At 40.3% G+C, this 23,685-nt stretch overlaps 1 protein-coding gene across 4 annotated transcripts in view; it reads left to right on the top strand.

Annotated features, from left to right (window-relative positions):
- Positions 1–23,685, top strand: part of cdkal1 (CDKAL1 threonylcarbamoyladenosine tRNA methylthiotransferase) — a 304,188-nt gene that overhangs the window by 110,591 nt on the left and 169,912 nt on the right. For all 4 annotated transcript variants that reach the window (XM_088999350.1, XM_088999354.1, XM_088999351.1 and 1 more), the window contains one exon: positions 12,829–12,932. In XM_088999350.1, the coding sequence (XP_088855476.1) occupies positions 12,829–12,932 (104 nt within the window). The remainder of the gene's footprint in view (positions 1–12,828; positions 12,933–23,685) is intronic.

Raw genomic sequence — 23,685 nt, forward strand, 5'->3', positions numbered from 1 at the left:
TTTTGCACACATAGTTCAGCATTTCCTCACGTTGTTCTCACCGTTGCTCACTTTTCCCAATAAATATGCTCAAGGGTGGAGTTCACTGCTCTGATAGCTGACAAGTATTTAAAAAAAGAGCATGCAGTTTTCTTTCGAATGCTGTTTTGTGTGCCAGTTTTAGAACACTTGATGCAATGAACCATGCTGGTGGTTTTGTATGTCTAAGTGTGTGTGTGCGTCTGTGTGCGTGTGTGTGCGTGCGTGTGTGTGTCTGGCCCGAGGGTACTCTAAGGGTCCCTCCTTACTGTGTTTATCTGCGTGCGCATGCATGTGTAGATGTGTGTGTTGTCAGCATCAACAAAAGTCCTTTTGTGAGCCTGCTGAATTGTGATGCTTAGCATCATAAACCAGGAATTTACTGCCACTCAGTCAGAATGGGTCATTAAATATGTGTGCTGTGTGTTGATGTGTTTGTTTGTGTGAACCATTGCCTTTGGACTCCAGACATTTAAAATAAAACACAATTAGTTTCACAGTTACAGCTCATTCTGTTTTGTTCCGGTCCCTTCCTTTCTGTCTATTTACTTACGTTTTTGGTACTCGTCATCTCTTACATTGTAGCAATACTAAAACTGTCTTTTTTCTGCTTTCTATGATAAAATGATGACTAGCTTCCTTATTTGTGTCTTCTAGGCAGACAAGTAGTTGGGCAGCCAGGAAATGTTGTCTCATTCAAAGTAAATGCAGTTCACTTGGTCAACTTGCAATATGTTAAATTTTAGAATCAATTATTCCCGTAAGAAATAATAGCAAGTTTTGTTCATTTTAAAGACAATGTTTTTACAGTAACGTCTAACATTGATAACTCAGATACAATGCAGAAAGGCGTCCATTGTTATAATTTGGCTTGATATGCTTCTGACATCACCTGTGTACAATACCGAGTTACTGTAAACTTTAAATTTAGTGGCAATCGCTTTTCCTGTATTGGCTCTGTGGTGGCTTGTTGTCTGGTAATAGCAATTGCAATAATTAATTTTGTTAGTTTTACTGGACTATCAACTGATTCACTTTGAGGTTGAATCTTGAGGTTTCGAGAGTAAAATTTTATTTGCATGATTGGGTGTATACACAAGCTGTGCCGATGACCATTTTGTGTTTGGGAGCCTTTTACTGATCATTTTCAGTTGCTTGTTCTGTAACCACAAGGGGACATAAGCCAGTGTCTTCTCGTGTCGGTCCCAAACCCGGATAAATACAGAGGGTTTTGTCAGGAAGGGCATCCGACATAAAAGCTTGGCCAAAACAAACATGCGAATCAAACCTCTGAAGGACACTGATATGCTGTGGCGACCCCTTTAAGGGAAAAGCCGAAAGGAAAGGAAGAAGATGTATTTTCTATCTCAGAGTCTGCATGTCATGCTTGAATACTTTGACTTTTATTCCTGGAGTGTGTCATTTGACTTTTATTGTGGATGGTTATCCAAGTCATCTCTTTCCCTCCATGACAACCAAGCAACCTGACTTGGAGGTCATTGTTTGTTTTGTGGTCCACAGTCATGATTTTATTGAGTAGCACACGTACATGTCCAGAATCCTGATTTCATTGTGCAGGTGGAAAGACACCCAAAGTAAACAGCAGTATTGTGAATTATTTTATAAATGTTATTATTTGACAAATTCATCTCACATCTATCATAATTTGTGATATGAATTCATAAGCCACCAATCTCAGAACGTGTGGTGTCAGTGTCTTTTTCACAGCAACTGAAAATATGTATCATATTTTCCGGTGTGTAAGGCGTGAGTATAAGGTGCACCCCAAATGAATGGTTTATTTTCAAACTTTTTCCATATATATATATATATATATATATATATATATATATATATATATATATATATATATATATATATATATATATATATATATATATATATAGCGCACCAGAGTTTAAGGCCCCTCCCCAATGAATGGTGTATTTTCAACCTTTTTTTCACATATAAGGCGCACCGGAATATAAGGTGCACCTTCAATGAATGACAAGTTTTCCAAATATAATATATAAATAGATAAAAGTTCCAAATATAAGAGACACCACGTTATGAGACGCAATGGGAGAGGCTGGATTTACGCACTACTTCTTCTACAGAGTTTGTGTGTGCCTTATACATTGGAAGATACGATATATGAGATCCAAACTGAGCATTGGCAAATAAAAGGGCATTATCTAGTCAATAAAGCACAACAAAACTTTGCTTTTTAGTAGAAATTTGGTCATGTTGCAAATGTGTTGGTTGTGGTTGGTTCTGGTTACATGTGAATTTTGGTTGATGGAACGATACCCGTGTGGCTGCTGCAGTGATTGTTTTTCTATTTTTTTAAGCTATTGGCTATCTATTCACCAAGGAAAAAAACCTACATTTTAGTCTGTACAACATTTTATCTATTTTATTTTCATACATTCTGCTCTTTTCTTACCTGATTTCTCCTAACCTCCTGACATTTACTGAACACCTGTCAGAGTAAATCTGTGTTTGAGTTATTTACAAATTCTGCAAACCATCTACACATAGGATTGAGTAGTTTTGACTCATTTTTTTTTTATTGATGCCTCGTTATGGAATTATGTGTTGCAGAAATAATTGCTATGAATCACCATGCCAAAACAGTTATGCTGTGAAGTGTTTGTGTGAAACTAAGTAGCTTTTTTAAAATGATTGATTGATGTCATCTGGCCCCACGTGTGTTTGCTGCAATTCTCTTGTGATTTCCTTCTGGCAGCCACACATTCTCCCTCCACTCTTTGCGTCGACAAAGTACAATAATGGGTCTTATCAACATTGCCGCTGACCTTTACATAGATTTGTTTTAAGCATTGTGACCAAGGTGTAACGTCAACAGCATTAGTCAGTTGAGAGGGGTAAGTTTGGGGTCACAGACATGGACATGCTGAGCAAAAAAAAAAAAACAATAAACCAGATCTCCCTGTAAAACCACAGCCAGATAGCAGTTCCACATCATTTATATTATTATCCTTATTTAAAATAAAGAAAGATCATCCAAATTCGTATGTCCCCAAATGTGTTTTACATTATTGTGTATGAATTGATTGTGTCAATACAAATCACAAGCAGTATGAATAGATGTAAACTGCACTGAATTCAGACATCTATAGATCTTTTCTGTATTTTCCTTTATTTTCTATCTATTTACTCATCTATACACACGCACGCACACACGCATACTGAAGTTACAATTCTTTCATCTCGAAATCATTAGTAAACCCCTGCTGGACAGTTCAGCTGTAACCTACGCATTTCTGGTTGCCGCTCTTGGTTGGCAATTCCTCTCTCAATTTGGTCTGTTTTGCGCAAGTGTCATACGAAGCCAAGGCCAACAATAAACACGTGCTCACATGCTTCCAAAATGTTGGCACTCAGGTCAAAGTGTTTTCACGACAGTCAAATAGGCTCTTAATCAAAAGTTGACAAACATAACACAACAAGGGTGTTTACACAAATTTCCAATGTGAGAAATTGACAATGCTTGCATGCACAATGTCACATTACATTTGCCCCGAACATGTTTTTTTTTCTCGCACATACCCAAAGAAACCCACGAATAACATTTTCTTCATTTATCTTCGTCCAAGAGCAACACACAAAAGTCGATTCTGTCACACACCTCCACCTCCTCTGGCAGTGCACCACAGTGGCCTTCCTGATGTTTATCAAAACCAATGTATGGGTAGTTTTCAGCTCCAGTGATCTGAACATATTATTCCATTTCCCTCTTTCCCGCTGTTTAACACACAAATGCGTGTAACACACACACACACACACACACACACACACACACACACACACACACACACACACACACACACACACACACACACACACACACACACACACACACACACACACACAACACAACCTCCCTCAGTCACTGGGAGCCCAGGAGGGTCTCTGCTCCCTGCAGTAAATCCAATAGATTGATGTGTCTCCTTGGACAAAATGAGATTGTATGTCATTACAAGACATTACGCTACAAAACCCCGAGTAACCGAATTAACACCAGCTTGTCACAAGAAAGCACACTTTACACACGCACGCGCCCACACATTCAGACAACAGATTGTGTCTCAGAGTCTTTGAATACTATGCCAGGTTTTTCATGTTTCCCCTCAGAGTGTTGAAATCTCCTCAGTCACATCAAAGTTGTGAATTTGTTAATTTGACGTTAGCACTCCCCTGCCAAGTTGACTTGGAAAACTTTTGGAAATCATGACAGAATCGGCAGCGGCAGTTTTGTTCATTTCTTTTGTTCATTTTGAATCCTGACCATAATTTTTGGCTTATTCTTGTTAGCCGAAGTGGTGAGTCGACAGCAGCTATGAGGCAATCAATATTTTTGTTTCCGCGAACTGGTTGTTGTTGATGGGTCGCTGCCTCCATTTTGTTCACAGTTTTTCAAGTCATGCAGCAGAATCAAACAAAGTATGACTGTTTTTTATGTGTTGAAATGAGGATTGTGATTCGTTTGGAAGATGGCGTGGTCTGTAGTTTTCTCTTGTTGCCTTTTTGGTTTCAGCTCACCTCACTTGATTCCAAGGAGACGCACACTACGAGTGACAAATGCAGGGAGATCTCTAAGGTTGAACATGGTGTCGTCTTTGCACGGAATTTCTCATGTTGCTAAAAAGACAGAGAGGTAAATTAATTAATTTGTAGGGATTTGGTGATCTACTTGGAAAATGCATCTCTATTTGCAAAAATTTCTAGTTAGGAAATTCCAGACCATTTAATTGAGTAAGTAGAGGTAGCACTATGCACGTACCGGTAGGTCATGAGAATGTTGATGGCAATACGCGGATTGGATCACAACAATCTTTATGGTATTGTTATTCATTGGTATTTTGATTTCCTTTAGAGGGGAATAATGGTCCGTCTTTTCAAAGCTCATCTTATTTGCTCAAGATCTGAATAGTTAGCCTCACCTGAAGAGTGGAAACTGTATTATCCACAACTGATCTGGCTCCATAGCACATGCACTTGAGTGCATCTAATTCATTTGCTGTTGATTCAGACCCCCTGCCCCCTCTCCAACCCAAATTGAAAATAATAACAATATCATCATATCTATTCCACATCTGAATCTATCATAAAACCTTTATTAACCATACAGGAAACATGTTAACGACTACAGTAAAGTCTCGTTATATCGATATTCAAGGGAGTCCGAAAAAATATCGATATAACCGGGACTATCGATATATCCGACCCTGTTTGCATGTAATTTTCTCCGTGCGTGCATAGAAATAGTATCGATATAACCGGGACTATCGATATATCCGATATCGATATAACGAGACTTTACTGTATATGATAAAACGTAAAACCTTTGATATTGACATTGATTGATGCATGGAATTTGAATGAAGCGGATGTTTCCCGACCTCACTCATCACGCTTTTTAAAGACTGTTCAAGTGTAAAATGATGTTTTGCTGCACAATTATACAATAGTGCACTCATCTATAACTGCAGTGCTACAAAATGGATACATAGATGGTTGCCAGTGTGGTTGTGACTGCTGATCCCTGGAAGGCACTTCTCATTTCATAAAGACAAGCCACACTTGTCTTTTGCCTCTGTCAGAACCGAGACACACATCTGGTAGGTCACTGTCAATTTCATTTCTGATTGCATATTCACGTATTTTCATTTTGTCAATACTGATGGGGTAACCATACAAAAAAAGCTCAAGTTAAATAAAAATCCAAACATGCTTGTATGTATGTGTTCATTTTTTTTTTAGATCTATCAACGTTCATACTGTACTACACATCGTAGTTAAAGGCAATTTTATCGAAAATGGTTGCAATGAACTACTGTTATAGCGTACAGATTTGTTATGTCCCATGGGGTACACGTTACTGAGGTTAAGTAATGACCATGACTAAGGATAAACATAAAGAAATAACTCTTAACTTGTTCACTACCAGATATGTGCAAAAATGTGTCCACTCCAGTGCCAGTTTTTTTTTGTCATTGTCACTCAAATTCCAGGTCCCACAGAATATTGAGTTTTAGGACTATATTAACATTCAATGCAGCGTAACAAACATTGGACTCTCTTCTTCCATCAGAAAAATAGTTAAATCCTAAATTATAGGGGCCTGTAGTTATATGAGCTTGAAATGATGGTGGCTGTCCAAAATACAATGCAATACATACCTATTGGTATGTAAAAAAAAAGTGCAAACATGGAAAAAGGGAAATGCTGCCCCCTTGTGGAAGGGAACAAACATTGCCAGAGGGCTGACCAGCGCTTTATCGGCAGTCCCAGCAGAAATACAAAAACCTGAACACATTTGGGAATGGCGCTCCACGTCATATTGTCAATTTCCGAATAAATTTGGGAATAGCAGTGAATGATTTCATATGTAGTTATAATATGTAGTGGACATTTTGAAAAATATATTTGCGTCCCGGTCCGGCCTCCCTGTGTGGAGTTTGCATGTTCTCCCCGAACCCGCGTGGGTTTTCTCCGGGTCCTCCGGTTTCCTCTCACACTCCAAAAACATGCATGGCAGGCAGATTGACCACTCCAAATTGTCCCTAGGTGTGAGTGTGAGAGTGACTGTTGTACGTCTTTGTGTGCCCTGCGATTGGCTGCCAACCAATTCAGGGTGTCCCCCGCCTCGTGCCCGAAGATAGCTGAGATAGGCTCCAGCACCCCTCCCCCCCCTGCGAGCCTAATGAGGAATAAGCGGTACGGAAAATGGATAGATGGATATTAATGCATGAGAGAATTTTTCAAAAGACAGATATTCAAAATCTTTGGAGTTGATGACTTTAGCTCTGTTCATAATACATGTTGTCTAAATCAGATGTGCTGAATATAAAATACTTGACGTCACAAGTAAAATCTCAACCTATTTTAGTGAGTCTCAATATTCAATCAGAGTCACTGGTTATTTAATTGTACTCCAAATCATTTGTGTCTTGCAACAATGACCTGCTTGACATAGTGATAACAGTCTCGAGGTCTGCCGACAATCAAAACAAGAAGTTATAAAAACACTCAGACGTCCCATGTTGACATGAAGTTGTGGTCTCTCACCCATGCTCTTTCTCTGCGAGCCAAAACAACAAGCATGGCTTCTGTCGTAGATCTTGAAGGTCATCTTGTGACCTTTTTGGCAAAATTCACACGCAGTAGTTTCACACGCAACCGTGACCAAATTCACGCACAAAGGTTTGATTGAATAAATTGTAAGCTATGCTGTTTTTGACACACACATACAGAACGCGCAGAATGGCAGTTGGCTCAGGCTGCATGTGTGTATACACATTCAACAAAAGCAGACACAGAAATTCTATTCTGGGAACTGTGAGGGAACCTCGTGCATCTATGTCTCAGCATTGATATCTTCTTGACCAGAGATAATTATTGGCAAAAGAGAAAACATCTCAGCAGGCCCACATTGTTTTTAAGATCTTACTAACCGCACGGGTCTTAAACAAGTTCATGTAAATTTCCAATGTAAAGATTTGTAATAGCATTGTTGAACATTGCTACCTTTAGGATGGTTTTACTGCCCCCTCAATCCCCATTGTAGATAAATGCCTGACAAATGTCCCTCCGTTAGGCTCCGTTGTTGAGTTATGCTGCTCTATATACTTTGACTCCCAACTTTGCTTTGTCTTAACTGTGCAGTTGTCGAACTCCGCTTTGTTCGGTGATATAATGGCAGTTAAAGGTTTTGTTTGCTAATTCACCAACTCCACCCTATATCAGCGCAAACAGTAAGTGCACTGAATAACCCTACTTTACAATTGATAAACTCGCCAGTTTACCCAAGCAGTCGACGCTTTGTTCTGGTAATTGTTTTCTCAAACCGGCACCTTGCAAACGCCGTCAAAACACTAACACACATGCACACATGGCCCAATGTGTTTATGCATGGAGCGATTTTCTAATTAATGTGCAAACCTTAAGTGCTTATCATTGAGAAAACCCTTTCCTGCTTAACCGTCTCCAAGTCTGCGTCTTTCAGATGCTGCACATGGGAGTCCCTCTAAAGGAAACTGCTCGCGTGTTGTGCGTGTGCGTGTGTGTGTGTGTTTGTGTGTGTGTGCGCCTGCGTGTGTATTTATTCATCTGTGTGTGCGCACATGTCAAAGGAGGTCTACAAATGCATAGAGAAACCACAGGGTTTTTCTTTTTTGAGACTTCAACACAATTGTGCTTTTAAAACACACACGCACACACGCGGATTCATGTGCACACAAACCAGGCCAGGCCAGACACACTGGGGAGGAAGCCCCTCTCATTGTAGCACATTGATGAACTACACAGTTGTCAACTGCTCCAGCTACCTCTGTGGTTTAATTAGCCAGTAGGAAACATAAGGGGGAAATCACATTGATAAGGTGGTAAACAACATATGAGCATTGTTTTTTTTCTGTCATGTGGATTTTGAAGGGATTATGTTTCATAATTCAAACTGATTCCCACTTAGGCCCAACAAATTACAAATGCACCATGGGGTGAGTTTGCATTTAGTCAGGGCATGCTGTGGCACCTCTCCTCTGCTCCAACCTCTTTTTCTGTCCAAGCACTCAATCGTTGTCGCACTTTGTTTGGGCTGATGAGGATGTCGAATCTGCTAATGCGTCGTCGTGATATTGGACAAATGCTCAGCAACAGCGCGCTGACAAAGTCACATACACACAAATGGCGGAATTGATACGTAAATGCACACGCGCGCGCGCACACACACACACACACACACACACACACACACACACACACACACACACACACACACACACACACACACACAGGCAGTCAGACACGCGCAAACAAGGAGAACACTGTCTCTTGAGATTAATGTTGGTGTGATCCACTCAGCTGGGCCTGATCACATTAAGATGGATGGACCCCCGGGTGGTGTCGGAGGTCTGTGTGTGAGTGTTTTCAGGGTCTCATCTGTCTCTGTTTTCTCCACATCGAGGTTATGTGAGCGAGCTGCAATCTTTAGTGCCCTCAACTGGGATAAGCAACGCAAAGAGTGGCAGGGATAGACAGATTAAAAGACAACTACTTTTCGACTCAATTTCTTGCCTTTGGTGCCATGCCTCGATGATTGTAGTTTGTAGTTCTGAAGGATTACCAAAACACTGTTGTGTTAATCTGTCATTGCTTCTTAAAGTGCTCTTTCAACAATGAATTAGAAATGCCAGATTTAAATACATTTTGGAATAGGGGTTGTAGTTTGTTTTGAGATTGTGGTTAGTGTTAAAAATTGTGATAAAAGGAAGTCCAGTGGTTTGCTAATTTTCTTATTTTTTCCTTTTAATCTGTGGTAGTTTTAGCTCTGAAAGCCATATTCAGACAACTTTAATGACATCAATCCAACTAAGGTCAACTACAAGCGTTGTTATTTGAACCAGATATTTGAGTCACTTTGGGTTCAATGTCAGTTGATGTGAAGCCAGAGTGCAATGCGTGCTGTTTTTTTTTTTTTCTGGGTAGCAGTTTTCTCATAATCCCACATATACTATCATCAAATTAGTTGTTGCAAAGCACAGCCTTGTCTAGTTATAAATCGTTGGTTTGCCATTTTTGTCGAGGCAATTTATTCCACACGGCGATTTAGAAACACAAAGAGCTTTTCAATATGGTTTGTATAAAAGGCACACAGTGAGCCAACAGATGGTTCTTTCATTAAAGAAACTGGGCTGAGGTCAATTATTTTTCACGGTTTGGGTATTTTTAGACATTTGGATTCAAACATTTTTGACATGTAGGAGCGAATTGCAAACCACATCAACCATTATTGCACTGAAATGTATCTTTTACTGATCCAACCTGAATGTCAGATATTAGACATTAATGGAATGAAGTCCAACACCCCTCCAACTGCCTCACCGTACTGTACATAGACAGATGTAAAGACGGAGTTCCTTTATTCAAATGAAGAGCTTCCTTGCTTATCAATCACATTTTCATTGAACTTGTCCCCATCTCGCTGATTAAGTTCTCATCCATTTGAGCTTGTCTGGTTGACTGTTTTTCTCAACGTCTCCTGTCCTGTACCAATGCAAACAAATCGGATGATTTCAGAAAGAAAAAAAATCTTACAAATATGCAGGGGCGTTGAGTTGTACCGAAAGGAATTGACAAGGTCATCATTTAGCTTCTATTTTCTATCCTACTTATTGATCAACAAGGAAATGTGTCAGCAGATAAGAAGCGAAACGTCCGACACCTTCAAAGAAGTACAGATGACGGCTGACGAGTCCTTTTCGTCAATGTCAGCAGTCGGATTTCCAAGTATGCTGAGCCGATGGTCTTTCGTTTGTTGGGCAGAATTTTCATTGTTACATTGGCAATAAATTCCAGCAATAAACTCAATTTAACCTTACCTTAAAATGTTGCAGTGCCTTGGGCCGTCGATAGATTTTACTCTCCAGTTTCAATTTTGCTCCAGCGCTCCATTTTCTTGCTGCCCCCACTCGTCTCTTGAATGTTTTATATTCTTTCTGGCATCAACTGCTCAGAAGTAATCCCAGTTCTGCTCCACCTGACGTGTATTTTTCTGATTTCATGTGGGTGTGTTCCGCACCACCTTTGTGCAGTTTGCTATATATTTTGTAAACCCTTTAAAGAAAATGTGGAGGTGTTATAACTTCTTCATTTGTGAACTAAAGCCTTGTTTCTTTTTGTTTTTGTTTTTATTTAGAACAAAAGCGTTGTTCTATGCAGAAGTCCAACATTGAAACTTCTTTGTGCCACATTTTTATGGAACGATCTGTACTTTGAACAGCACATTACAGTTTAACTCATTTACTGCCAGACATGGAAAAAATGTGTCCACTCCAGTGCCAGGGTTTTTGTCATTTTCATTCAAATTCCAGGACCCGCAGAATATTGAGTTTTAATAATAATAATACTAATAATAATAATAATACATTTTATTTCAAGCGCCTTTCAAAACACCCAAGGACACTTTACAATAAAAACAATAAAACAAAGCACATAACTTTGCTGCTGTGAAATGTAAATTTCTGCACTGTGAGACTAATAAAGGCATATCCAATCCAATAACAATAAAACCATAAGTAAAATGATACATAATAAAATAGCAGATAAAACTATACATTGAAAGCAATTTTAAACAAGTGGGTTTTGAGGGGAGCCTTGAAAATAGGGAGGGAGTCAATATTACGGATGTTGGGTGGAAGAGAATTCCAGACTTTGGGAGCAGAGCGGCTGAAAGCTCTGCATCCCATCGTGGTGAGACTGGCAGAGGGCACATAGAGGTGAAGGGAGGATGAGGATCTGAGGGACCTAGAGGGAACAGAGATTTTTTTAGGACTATATATTCAGTACAGTGTTATTCAGTACAGTGTTAGGAGAGGCCTACGAAGTGTCATGATCTGGTTGGCGACCAACGGGGGGCGCTGTCGGCCCCGCCTACACCTGCACAGGTGCTGGTCGTCCCGATCAGATTGGCGACCAGCGGGTAGCGACGTCAGCCCTGCCGGCAGCCTCGCAGGTGCTGGTCGTTATAATCAATGACACTTAAAAGGACACCTGGCACGATCATCCGGTGCCGATTCATTGTTTGTTTGCAGCTTGTTTGCTGCATGCATTGTGTACGTGTTTGTTTAACCTTGGCGGACTTTTACACTTGGTTTTCTTTTGCTACTTTGTATTTTTTCCATTCAGATCATTTTGATGTTTTACATTTTGTTACTGCTGACCTTTATTTTAATACAATTTGTCAAACAACCTCCTGCTCCCTCCTGCCTGCTTTTTGGGATCCGAACCCGCCATCACCACCTTGCAAACCGTGACAGCAAGAAGCTGCGCTACACAGAACTCGCAGTGATTGTGCAACAGCGAGGATGGAAAGCCAAGGTCTATCCCATTGAAGTTGGATGCATAGTGTTTGTGGCTTCCTACGCCATCAGACTGCTAAAAGACGTGGGAATCCATGGACAGGCTCTGCGGCACACAGTTAGATCACTCTCCGGAGCGACAGAAAGAAGCAGCCAGTGGATCTGGATGAAGAGGAAGGACCCTTGTTGGGCTCATAGATCAGCAACCTAAGAGACCCCCCCACCAGCTTCTCAACATCTGATTGGGCATGGGACACAAGCGCGGGCGTGATCAACCTGTCGCTGGCCACCATCGATGAGGGTGTCTAGTGATGAAAGGCCGAAACACCCAATGATTCTTTGGAGCACTACTGACCCAAATTCACAACCTACCCATCCCTGAGGCACAGCTCCCACACCACTCTCAACATCAAGGCTAAATCTCATGTGAGGACATTCCATTGACACAAACGGACATAATAACATCATGTCCAGTGTTTCATGATTCTAGAAATCTTAGACTCTCTTCTTTCATCAAAAAAAGTTAATTCCTAAATTATATGGGTCTGGAGTTATATGACCTTGAAATGATGGTATATATATATATATATATATATATACACAACAGCTGAAGGTGGAACAAGGCGCTAACATAAAAAAGGGAAATGATGCCTCCTTGTTCAAAAGAAAAAACATTACCAGAAGCCATGGCCAGTGCTTGATCGGCACCCAAGCATAAAAAAAAACAAAACCCGAATAAACTTGGGAATGGCAATCTATGTCATATTTTCAATTCCCGAATACATTTGTGAATGGCAGTGAAGGAGTTAATCATCACTCATATTCTGTACTGTATATTAGGCATAACTAAGCGAAACTAATTATAAAGGATGAATTTGCATTTGTTAGGTAATGAACCCAATTGTGTCTCAACCTTCTTCTCCAGGTGCCTGAACGCATGCACCTACTGCAAAACGAAGCATGCCAGAGGTGACCTGGCCAGTTATCCCATCGAAGAGCTGGTTGAGAGAGCTCGACAATCATTCCAAGGTGAGCTTTTATCATAATACATACAGTATGTTTCACATCTCAATGTTAATTGTTGATTTCTGTGTGTGTGCGTGACTCATGTGGGGAAGGTTTTAGTAACACATGTTGATGTTTTTGTTCTTGCTTTGCGGGCTCATCCAGTTGGCTTGGTTTGATGCCAGATGAACAGCTGCTGTGCCCTGGCATCTGTTCCTTAACAGTAGACTCCCAGTTTCCATACTGCACAGCAGGCGATGTTTCAAAAGACCCCCAGGCGGGTCAGTCAAGGGCAAATCTACCTATTGACAGATCCTGTTTTCAGTGTGTTTATTATAAATAATTGCTACAATGGTGTGCTTCATAAACTCCAAATATGGAGTCCATCACTGTTTTGCAAGTATAGCCACATGTCCTTGGAAGATTGGAGTACTGTGGATTTATTTTTCTTAAAAAAACGTTTTTCAAAGGGAATAGATTGAAAACCTGGCTCTGAATGAGTTCGTCTTAATTCCAATTTTCTTGGAAGGCGTTGCACTCGGGTCTTTATGAGACCTGTTCACACTCAAATTCATGCAATCAGCAACGTAAATGCATGTTTACACACAGACACGCACACACACACGCACACACACACACACACACACACACACACACACACGCACGCACGCGCGCGCGCACACACACACACAAGCACTCAGCAGAACAGACAAACTGCATTGAATGGCTGCAGCCTGGATTTGAACTTGGGGCCTTTTTTGTAGCACAACTCCAGTAGAGCTCTTTAGAACATGCCTACCGCAGCAGTGCTTGGGGGGTGGTCGTTCAAGGGTGAACTCACCAGATGGCGACACCTTGGTATTGCCGTGTGCGTGCACTCACTTAAGATAGAAGCCACTGCTGGTTGTAGATCCCAAGCCCTTTATACCTTTTGCACAGTCGAGGGGTACATGTAGCATACTGCGTTCTGGATTCAGTACTTGGCAAGACTGTGTTGGAAATGATTTTCTGGCGTGATGTCAAAGTTCATTCATCTAACCCCGAAATAATAATCTCAGTTGCCAAATGTTAACTGGGATTTAACAAAGGACATTGTGTCACAATGTACTGTAAACTGTGTAAGTTCAAGGGGATTACTTGTCGTAAAACATGAATCAGGAAGTTTAGTTTGATGGTGAGATATGCATGAGCGATCCGTTATAACACAGGAAATATGATAGCAAGTGGCGGTTGTTTTCAAAACACAGAAAGAGGAAGCTGAAGATTGAGACCCCATTTATGGATGTATCATAGGCAAGATGTGTATTTATTTATTTATTTATTTATTTTTTTAAATAGGATGTTTATGCACACAGCATAAAATGCTCAGATGATACGGTCTGTGTACTGCTCTATCGTCTATGGTTTACTCAAAATATGAAGATTACCTTGGATGATGTACCTTTCTTTTTATTCATGAGGCTATGAAAAAAAATTAGTTCCATGCAGCATGATTTCCCACTAATATACTGGCCAGTGTGATAAGCAATTTTCTTTTGGAGCATAATTGGTCTTCATACACTTAGCCATCTCATGAAATTGCTCCCGGTTCGAAATCTCATTTTGTTAAACATATCATGCACTGTATGTCTAAACCCGAAAGTCCTATATGCAGTTTAGAATAACATTACTGTTAAATGAAAGACCCCTATTTTTTCTTTCACTCTGTCGATTGCCAATTCACTTTTTATCTGAATCAAGAGCGACCACCAAAATGAACCCCATAATTGCATTTGCTCTTTGGTGGTGAATAGGAAGAAATAACCAATGTGTCTGACTGCTATTTTGATTGGCCAGTCAGCTAGCTGTGGGAGTTTGATTGGTTTATCCTAGACAACTTTGAAAGGATTTAAGGGATATATTCAAATGTGTTTTGAGGTAAACAACCCTCTCATTACAATGAGCCAGTGCTCCGCTTTTACAATTGTGTGAATTATTGAAATGTTGCGTTTTTAAATATTGTAGATACTTAGTGATTTTAGCCTTTCAAATATGTACTCCAACAGTTTATGCCAGTTTTACACAAATATCATTTGCAATATAAAAATCCTGTATTTTTAAATATATTCATGAAAATTGTAGATAATATAATTCTATCAATGCTGATGATGACTGAAAATGAAACGTACTTGCACCAGTAAAGTGATGTACTATTCCTTATTCTTATGATGTGTGCTATTTATACATGACTTTCAAATTCCATTTTATTAATTCATTTGACGGTATGCATTTCACACTTTGAGAGTCTCTGGATGGAATGGCCACTTCTGTCTGACATAAATGTGAATTTACATTTAATAAACTGCTTTGGCTGTGGGCTTAGCATTTTGAACTGTCAGGCACGTGTCCCAAGTCATGCATGACATGACACTTCACAGATTCAGACACACGGCTATCACTCCTGCATGACACATTGCATGAGTGTGTTTTTTTTTCTCAACACCACTTATGTTTTGAGCCTGTGTTACATGCCAAGACTTGCTAATTTTCCCAACCTTGTTTGCCATTGTTAACCCATTCACTGCCATTTCCGAATTTATTCGGCAATTAAAAATATGACGTCAATACATTTACATCATAAATTTGTTCAGGTTTTGTTTTTTTCATGCTGGGGTGCCGATAAAGCGCTGGCCAGACTTCTGGAATTGTTTTTTCCCTTCCACAGGAGGGCCATTTCCCTTTTTTCCATGTTAGCGCTTTGTTCCAACTTCAGCTGCTGATAAAACTCTATATAAACAAATATGTACGTATTGCGTTGTATTTTAGAGGGCCACCCTCATTTCAAGCTCATATAACTCCAGACCCATTAACTCTTTACTTCAGACGAAAGACGAGAGTATAAGGTTTCTTACGCTTCATTGAATATTTATATAGTCCTAAAAGTCAATATTCTGTGGGTCCTGGAATTTGAGTGACAATGACAAAAACCCTGGGACTGGAGTGGACACATTTTTGCACATTATCTGTCAGTGAATAAGTTATTTATTTCTTTATATTTATTCTTTCTTCTAGTCCTCGTCTATATATTACATCAATTGTTCTTAAACTATGTTCAGTCGAACCCTAAGGGTTCGGTGAGTTCGTCTCAGTGGTTCGGTGGATCCTCCACCGCAGAGGTCCACCCCTCAGTCTCGTCTGCAGTTAGTGGGAACAGTAATTGAAAGGAGGGTACAGTGAATGAGCAGACGAAACTGGTGGGCTTCAGTGCCTCTAACAAGATTAAGAACCACTGTAATAGATGTTTGATGCATGGCGTTTTCAACCGGATATCTGATCATGTTGGACTGTATTCCAAGTACAGTGAACCCTCGTTTATCGCGGGAGATGCGTTCCAAAAATAGCCCGCAATAGGTGAAATCTGCGAAGTACAATGTAGTCCCATTTTTGTATTTTTTTTTACAATGCATACGTGTACATACTGCAGAATGAAACAAAAAAATAAAACCTCTTTTTTTAATAGTTTAAAGAACGGTGTTGTAAAACAATATTTTGCTGCTGCGCCTATTCGTCCTGACTCCGCTGGGCTTTAGCGTCTTTTTCTACTGAAGGAGTCTTTCTCCGAGACAAGAACATTGTTATCGGTCGTTGTTGGCACTCTCTTTTTTTGTGTCTTTCTTTTTTTGGAGAATAGCTGTCAAAGCCAGTGTGTTTGATTTTATTCGTCTTTGTTGGCAGCGTTGTTTCTTTTACTTTGTTTGCACATTTGCATGCCATTAATTAAAAAAAAGTTGTTGTTTTTCCCCCTGAAAAAAAAATCCGTGATTCACTGGAGCCGCAGTAAGTGAACCACGAAGTAGCGAGGGATCACTTTACTGTCTCGATCAGAAAGACACAAGTTTTTTTTTTTCTTGGACAGACAACTCTAAGAGCATCATTTAAGACGAGTCAAACAGGGAAATAATTATAAATATGAATCAATCCAAGAATAAACCCCCTAGCCTCTGCTGTCCAATAAAAACAAATCTTCATTCTTCTGTCATTTCCACATGACCGAACGATCAGTTTCAAGCCTCGAGAATAACACAGCTTATTTCACTGGCATCAGCTGGATGGCATTTGAAAGATAGCCTCAGACAAATATGTGGGCAAGCTCACTGGCTAACTGAAACATCTGTGACAGGTGTCAGCTCCTGTTTACCTCTGCCGCTGCTGTAACGTGACACTTGGGCAGGCAGGGCTGTCAAAGTTTGCCAGGAACAATCCTCTGCGCCTCACCGATTCCGCCACTTTTATTGGTGGATCTGAGTTTTTGATTAGCTGAGTAGCGCACCTGAAGTACACGAAGGTTATTTGACCTGTGACTCGAGCCAGTCATTATAAGGCAGGAAGAGCGGCGTATTGAGAACATTCATCGCTTTGTTTTGAAGAAAGGGATGGATTTTTCGCAACAGTCCTGAATGTGAACGATCTGTCAAAGTTTTCGTCTATTGATGTTTAGATGGCAGATTCAGAATCAGAATCAGAAAACCTTTATTCGTCCCACAATGGGGAAATTTGCAGTCCATAGCAGCAATTGAAAGGGGACGGGGTGGGGTGGTGAAATGATAGAAAACAAGATATTCTAAGCATGGCAAAATAAAAATGTCAACTGTGTACTGTAAATGTGCAAAACCGTTTCATAAAAAAACTGTACATAGTTAAATTATCAAGAATGGCATATTGATATATGTAGCTGTATTGTATCAACCCATATTTACAAGTGTCTCTTTCACATATGATCATTGAGAATTGCGAAGCCTGACAGCAGTCGGTAGGAGTGAGTGGTGGTACCTTTCCTTCTTGCAGCACGGGTGCAATGGTCTCTGGCTGAAGGAGCTATCCAGTGCTGTCAGGGTGGGCAGGGGTTGGTGGGAGGGGCTGTTCATCATAGCTTTTAGTTTAGCTAGCGTCCGTCTGTTGCCCACCTCCAGAGAGTCCAGCGAGCAGCCCAGGAAAGAACTGGCCACAAGATTAGACACATTTAAATATTGACAAGGCCACATTGATTGTAGTTGAATCACCACCTTAAGCCATCTATAGAAATCTGCTGCGTTTGCTTAAAGGACAATCGACGTCTCCGGACAAGTTGTGTCCATAATTTGTAAAATGGCTTCGAATGACTTCTACTGAGCGTATTTTACAAAGATTCCACCGCATATAGCTATATTTTACGTTTTAAGACTCGTGCTGAATATTCCGGAAGTCTTGTTTTTGAGTTGGTGACGAGTCCGTCTGTGACGTCACTGAAGGAATCCATCACATCAATGCTTGTTTGGTCTGAAAACCTCGTGTTGCACCATAAAGAGCCAGAAGAGGGCGTCCAAGCTCCATATAAGGAATTTATCAGCCTGTGGAAACGGGCAGATTCATTCCTCACAGGAGGTCGGTTACCATTTTCTGCCTCTTTTTGGGTGAGACATTTCCCCCCAATGTTGCCTCAAAATGGCACGGAATAAATTCTTTAATAGATTGCAAACATGTATGCTTTCCTCTTCAGAACTACAGTAAAGTCTCGTTATATCGATATCGGTTATATCGATAGTACTGCTTATTACGATACTATTTCTATGAACTCAAGGAGAAAATTACATGCCCGCAGGATCGGATATATCGATAGTCCGGTTATATCGATATTTTTTCCGACTCCCGAGAATATCGATATAACGAGACTTTACTGTATTTGAATCATATTCATAACTGGATGAGTAACAAGAAAGCATCTTCTCAGAATCTGAACTCCATTGTTTTGTTTCTTGAGCAAGGCAAGATGACTAGGCATGACGTCACGAACTGGGGGCGGGACTTTCTGCCTCTTCTTGGGTGAAACATTCCCACCCGCCCGTTTGCCTCAAAATGGCCCAAATAAATTATTTAATCGATTCCAAACATGTATGCTTTGCTCATCAGCACTATTTGAATCATATTCATAACTGGATGTGTAACAGGAAAGCATATTCTCCGAATCTGAAGCCATTGTTTTGATTCACAAGCAATCGTCTTGGCGTGACGTCACGTAAGGGGGGCGGGACTTTCTGAAAATGCCCAATTCGCAGCTCAATTTTTTGCATATTTTGGACACTTTAAGTAATTTTTATTGGTGTTTTGCATTTGACTAAAAATATCATACTGCGTGTTTTGGGTATTTTAGATGCTATAAAACATTTTTCTGATGTCATGAAACAAAAAAGTGACGTTGGTTGTCCTTTAAATACATTTGAGCCCAAGTCATTATTCTGTGCCAAAGCTGTAGATGCTCTCACAGGATGAGAAGCTGTTATTTTCAAGCCGGGCCCTCCTCCACACTCAAACATAGTTTAGTCTCCAGCAACAATTTTTCATTATGCGGCTCTTGTGCAGCCACTGGATTCTAAATCGCACCACCCCGAGCAGAGTTCACATGTATGTCGACAGAATATAATCGTTTCCTGGCATCATTCTTTGCAAATCTTTGAAGCGTATATTCACACTGAAGTCAATGATGCTTTTGGAGGAAATTTTAACTTTTCTCTGGAGAGTAGCTTTTTGGTTTCTTGTGGTGAGTCTCAGACAAAATTGGGAATTAATTGTTCATTAGTCACAAAGTAAAACGGAGACAAATTGGATTGCATTCCTTTATTGTAACTATTAACAGCTGCACTCTTGGTTCAGTCTCAACTTTGTGTTCTCAAGTTGGTGTTCTATTGAGGAATTGACATCATCAATGAGAAGTTAACGTCTCGTGCAGGCATTGTGCTCGGTAGGACACAGATGGCTTTTTAGAGATTCTGTCATAACGTGAGAAATCCTATTTGAAAAGTGACAATAAATGGATTGGATTGAATCAAAATCAAATGCTCATTGGGAGTTTACATATGACAGAACACCTGTCTTAATAAATTTACAAAAGATACTTTTCTTTTACAGACAGTGGCGTTTCTAGGTGTTCAATTACCTTACATGTTACGGCGTGTACTTCTGCCTTCGTCCGAGTGTCACAGGTGTTGTTGTGACATGCCTTTTTTACCTGTTGCAAATTAGATAATAAGTAGACAGGATGAATTTAACACAACCTATATTGATAGTCTTAATCTCACCTCCATACTTTCATGTGTTTTTCGAGTTTTGTCGTAGGAATGAGAAATATTGCAACTTCCTAAGAGAATTTTTCAGAGTTCCAGTGTGATTTTTTTTTCCCGCCATGGCAACATGCGGAGTAGTGTACCCATGAGAGTTGATTATTAATAAGATACAGTAAAGTCTCGTCATATCGATATCGGTTATATCGATAGTACTGCTTATTACGATACTATTTCTATGAACGCAAGGAGAAAATTTACATGCCGCAGGATCGGATATATCGATAGTCCGGTTATATCGATATTTTTTCCGACTCCCGAGATTATCGATATATCGAGACTTTACTGTAGTTGTCTTAAATGACAGACCAGCAATTAAAAACATACACATTTACCTCATCTATATTTCTTTTCCATGTGTCAGGGCCACATTTGCACATAGCACATCAATTCAAATTAGTTTTCCAGCAATTCAAATTAGTTTGAAACTTTTGTGTCCCGTGACTAGTCAACTTGTCCTCACAATGCGCTTTGCATCCAAGCATGTGTACTGACCGTGATAGAGAGCCATACACACTTTCCTAAGGCACGCGCTTGAGGCCCGATTTGGACATCACGGCTGCTATCTCACCTCTCCCACTCCTCATTATGCGTGGCCATGGTGCTTAGTGTGCTTTGTGTGTGTGTGTGTGTGTGTGTGTGTGTGTGTGTGTGTGTGTGTGTGTCTGTGGGTATGTATGTGTGTGTGTGCGTGTTTAAAATATTTATTGCCGAATCAAGGCGCCATTAATTCCTATTATTCCACTTTTGTTGTTAAACCAAAGTATTGGTTGGTGTGTTTGATTAGTTTCTCTCTCGATTCTTCTTTGACCCCTTTTCAGTCAGCCCACAAGCTGGATGAATATAAAGGCAACAGAAAATGGTGTTTGCCGTGTCTTTTTGTAAGCATGCGTGCGCGTGCGGGTGCATGTACTGTGTTGTCCCGTGATTAAGTGCCAAGCTGGCAGCAGAGTTGAGTGAATGGGGGGCCCCTTTCACACAAAGAGAGCAAGAGATCGAGACAACACACTCGCATACGCTGGCCCATGCCAGACTGCAGGCCACCAACTGCACACCTGGCATGCTACTATTATATCACCAGTATGTGCTCGCGCATACGTGCGTGTCATTGAGTGTAAGTAGAGCCGACACCATCTGCCCTGTCCTCTGTGAACTTGTGTCCACACCTTTTCCCCCTTCTTCTTTTCCAACAGTTCTTGGACTGCATTACTTCATGTTATTTATATTCTATCATCGCCTTTCATCACAACCTCATTTGCTTGTTTCTCTATTCAATTGTTCAACAACATTTCAATTGTTTATAAAGTACTGTAGTCCAACTGGTGAACTAAGCTCTCTTGAAATTTGCTCACCTCTCTTAAATTTAATGGCATTTTATGCCTTTTTGGGGAGAAGGTTTTCCACTGGCAGTCAACTTTCTCCCGTTCTCCTCAAACAATGGTGTATGTATGTTCAGGCTGACTGCACTGTGGGGGAAGGGAGAGCAGTTGATTAACCAGTCAGTAGGTGGCAGTAGAACACCAACGTTTATTCTCACCACGTGCTCAGCCACTGAGCGTGTTGTTCACTGCCAAGCCTTCCACACAGGTCTAAAAAGTGTATTTTTTCACCTCTGTTAAAATGTTTAACTCTTCTGACTCACATTTGGGTCTCCTGCCATGGTAACACCTGTGTGAATATGCGTGTGCGTGTGTCCGCGTGCGCACGCGTGTGTGTGTGTGTGTGTGTGTGTGTGTGTGTGTGTGTGTGTGTGTGTGTGTGTGTGTGTGTGTGTGTGTGTGTGTGTGTGTGTGTGTGTGTGTGTGTGTGTGTGTGTGTGTGTGTGTGTGTGTGTGCATGCGCGTGCATCCACATACCTCGTTCTTGCAGTTAATTTAGATTTTGATTGTTCAAATCCTTTTTACAGCCACAACGGCCCTTTCTCAAATGTCTCAGTTTAGTGGAAGCTTTTGCAAAAGTCCACAAAATAACGTCAAATGCTCAATATTTTCAGATGATTACATCATCATAATGACATGCGGGTCAGATTCAGTTTATCATCTAATCTCTATCCACTGGCGCATGTGTTTATGCTTCTCCCCTAGGTATTTGCTCCCCCCAAAAAATATATTGGTGACCATGCCATATTTAACAGCGATTCTACCGAATTACGCGGTCACATTCATGTCGTCTTCATTTCATTGCACAATTTGTTTTCTTCTGTCGATTTTCCTTTTTTTCCAGTCTGCCAGCGTATACTTCTGCACCACTCAAGTCCTTCACACATTATTCCCTTCATGTCACAAGATCACTGATGTAATTTAATCTTGAACTTGAGTTTTTTTTCTCTTTTTGAGTTGAGCTCCCCTCAACCCCCTTTCATAAGATGGTTTTATGTCCTCGGGCTACATAAAACAGCTTTTGCACTCTGCCCCAACTGGTTCGTAGCTCGTCACTCTACGACTGAAGATAAAGAGATGACACGACTACAAGGTTGTTTCCATAAGCCCACTGAGTCACACATGATTGAAAAAAATGTACAAATGGCTCAAGTCCTCAACTTTGTGTTTGCTTTGAAGTTGAGACCTGGAGCTTGGAATGCTGAAGAAGGGGATATTAATTGGACTGTTTAAACTGTACTAGCCGTTGTCTGAACCCTTTTGGTCATGTGTCACCAAATAAAATCCTGATGGATGTCAAAGAATTGTGCTCTGTGGCACATATCTGTCCTTCAATTTCCTCAAATACTTCAGATGAGAAAAGACATCTGATAGAAAGTTTTCATCTTTAACAAGTCATTCAGGAGATTTATCTTGAGATCGTTTCTGTTAAAAAATATATATTTTGTTTTATTTTGACAAATTGTGAGCATAGAGTTTGTAGAGCGCGCGGTCAGGACAATCCATCCATGATTTTGCGGAGTAGAACACAAGTAGATATTATTGAGCTTGGGTATTTTGTTGTGTAGTAATATGTTTTGAATGTTGAAAGTGATTCCATTTTTCATTAAATGTTGATTTCTTTAACTTTGCACCTTCGATTAAAACCTATTAAAAACAGACGCAATCTTGATAAGTAACAGTGCATATGTTATTGTAATCTATTTCCATTTCCTCCTCCCAGTATCTGCGAAATAGTATGTAAATGCCATCTCTTGCATTTTCCTTGAGACAAATTTATTAAGTGATAAGGGCTATTTTTCACATTTGAAAGACAGCTAATATATTGGCTTGTCGTGTTCTTACTGTGCTATGAGGTTTGCACACACTACATTTAATGCTTTTGTATATCCGGCCCAAACACTCCCTCCAAATGTTCCTGGCCTGGCCCCTCTGTCAAATTTTAGAACCCATTGTGGCCCGCGAGTCAAAAAGTTTGCCCACCCCAGGCATAGCCTACCATATTTTCCGGTCTATAAGGGGCAGTGAAGTATAAGGCACGCCTCCAATGAATGGTGTGTTTTCAAACTCTTTCCATGTATAAGGCGCTCCAGACTATAAGGCGCACCTTCAACGAATAAAAAAAAGTTTTCCAAATGAAATATATAAATATATACAAGTTTCCAAATATACGGCACAACACATTATAAGACAATACAGTAGATGCTGGGTTTACGCACTACTTCATCTACAGGAGGAAATTAAGTTGGTGGCTGCTGACATTAG

This window comes from Hippocampus bargibanti, linkage group LG06 (genome assembly GCF_051943395.1).
Source record: "Hippocampus bargibanti isolate YZ-2025 linkage group LG06, ASM5194339v1, whole genome shotgun sequence".
Taxonomy (NCBI): Eukaryota; Metazoa; Chordata; class Actinopteri; order Syngnathiformes; family Syngnathidae; genus Hippocampus; species Hippocampus bargibanti.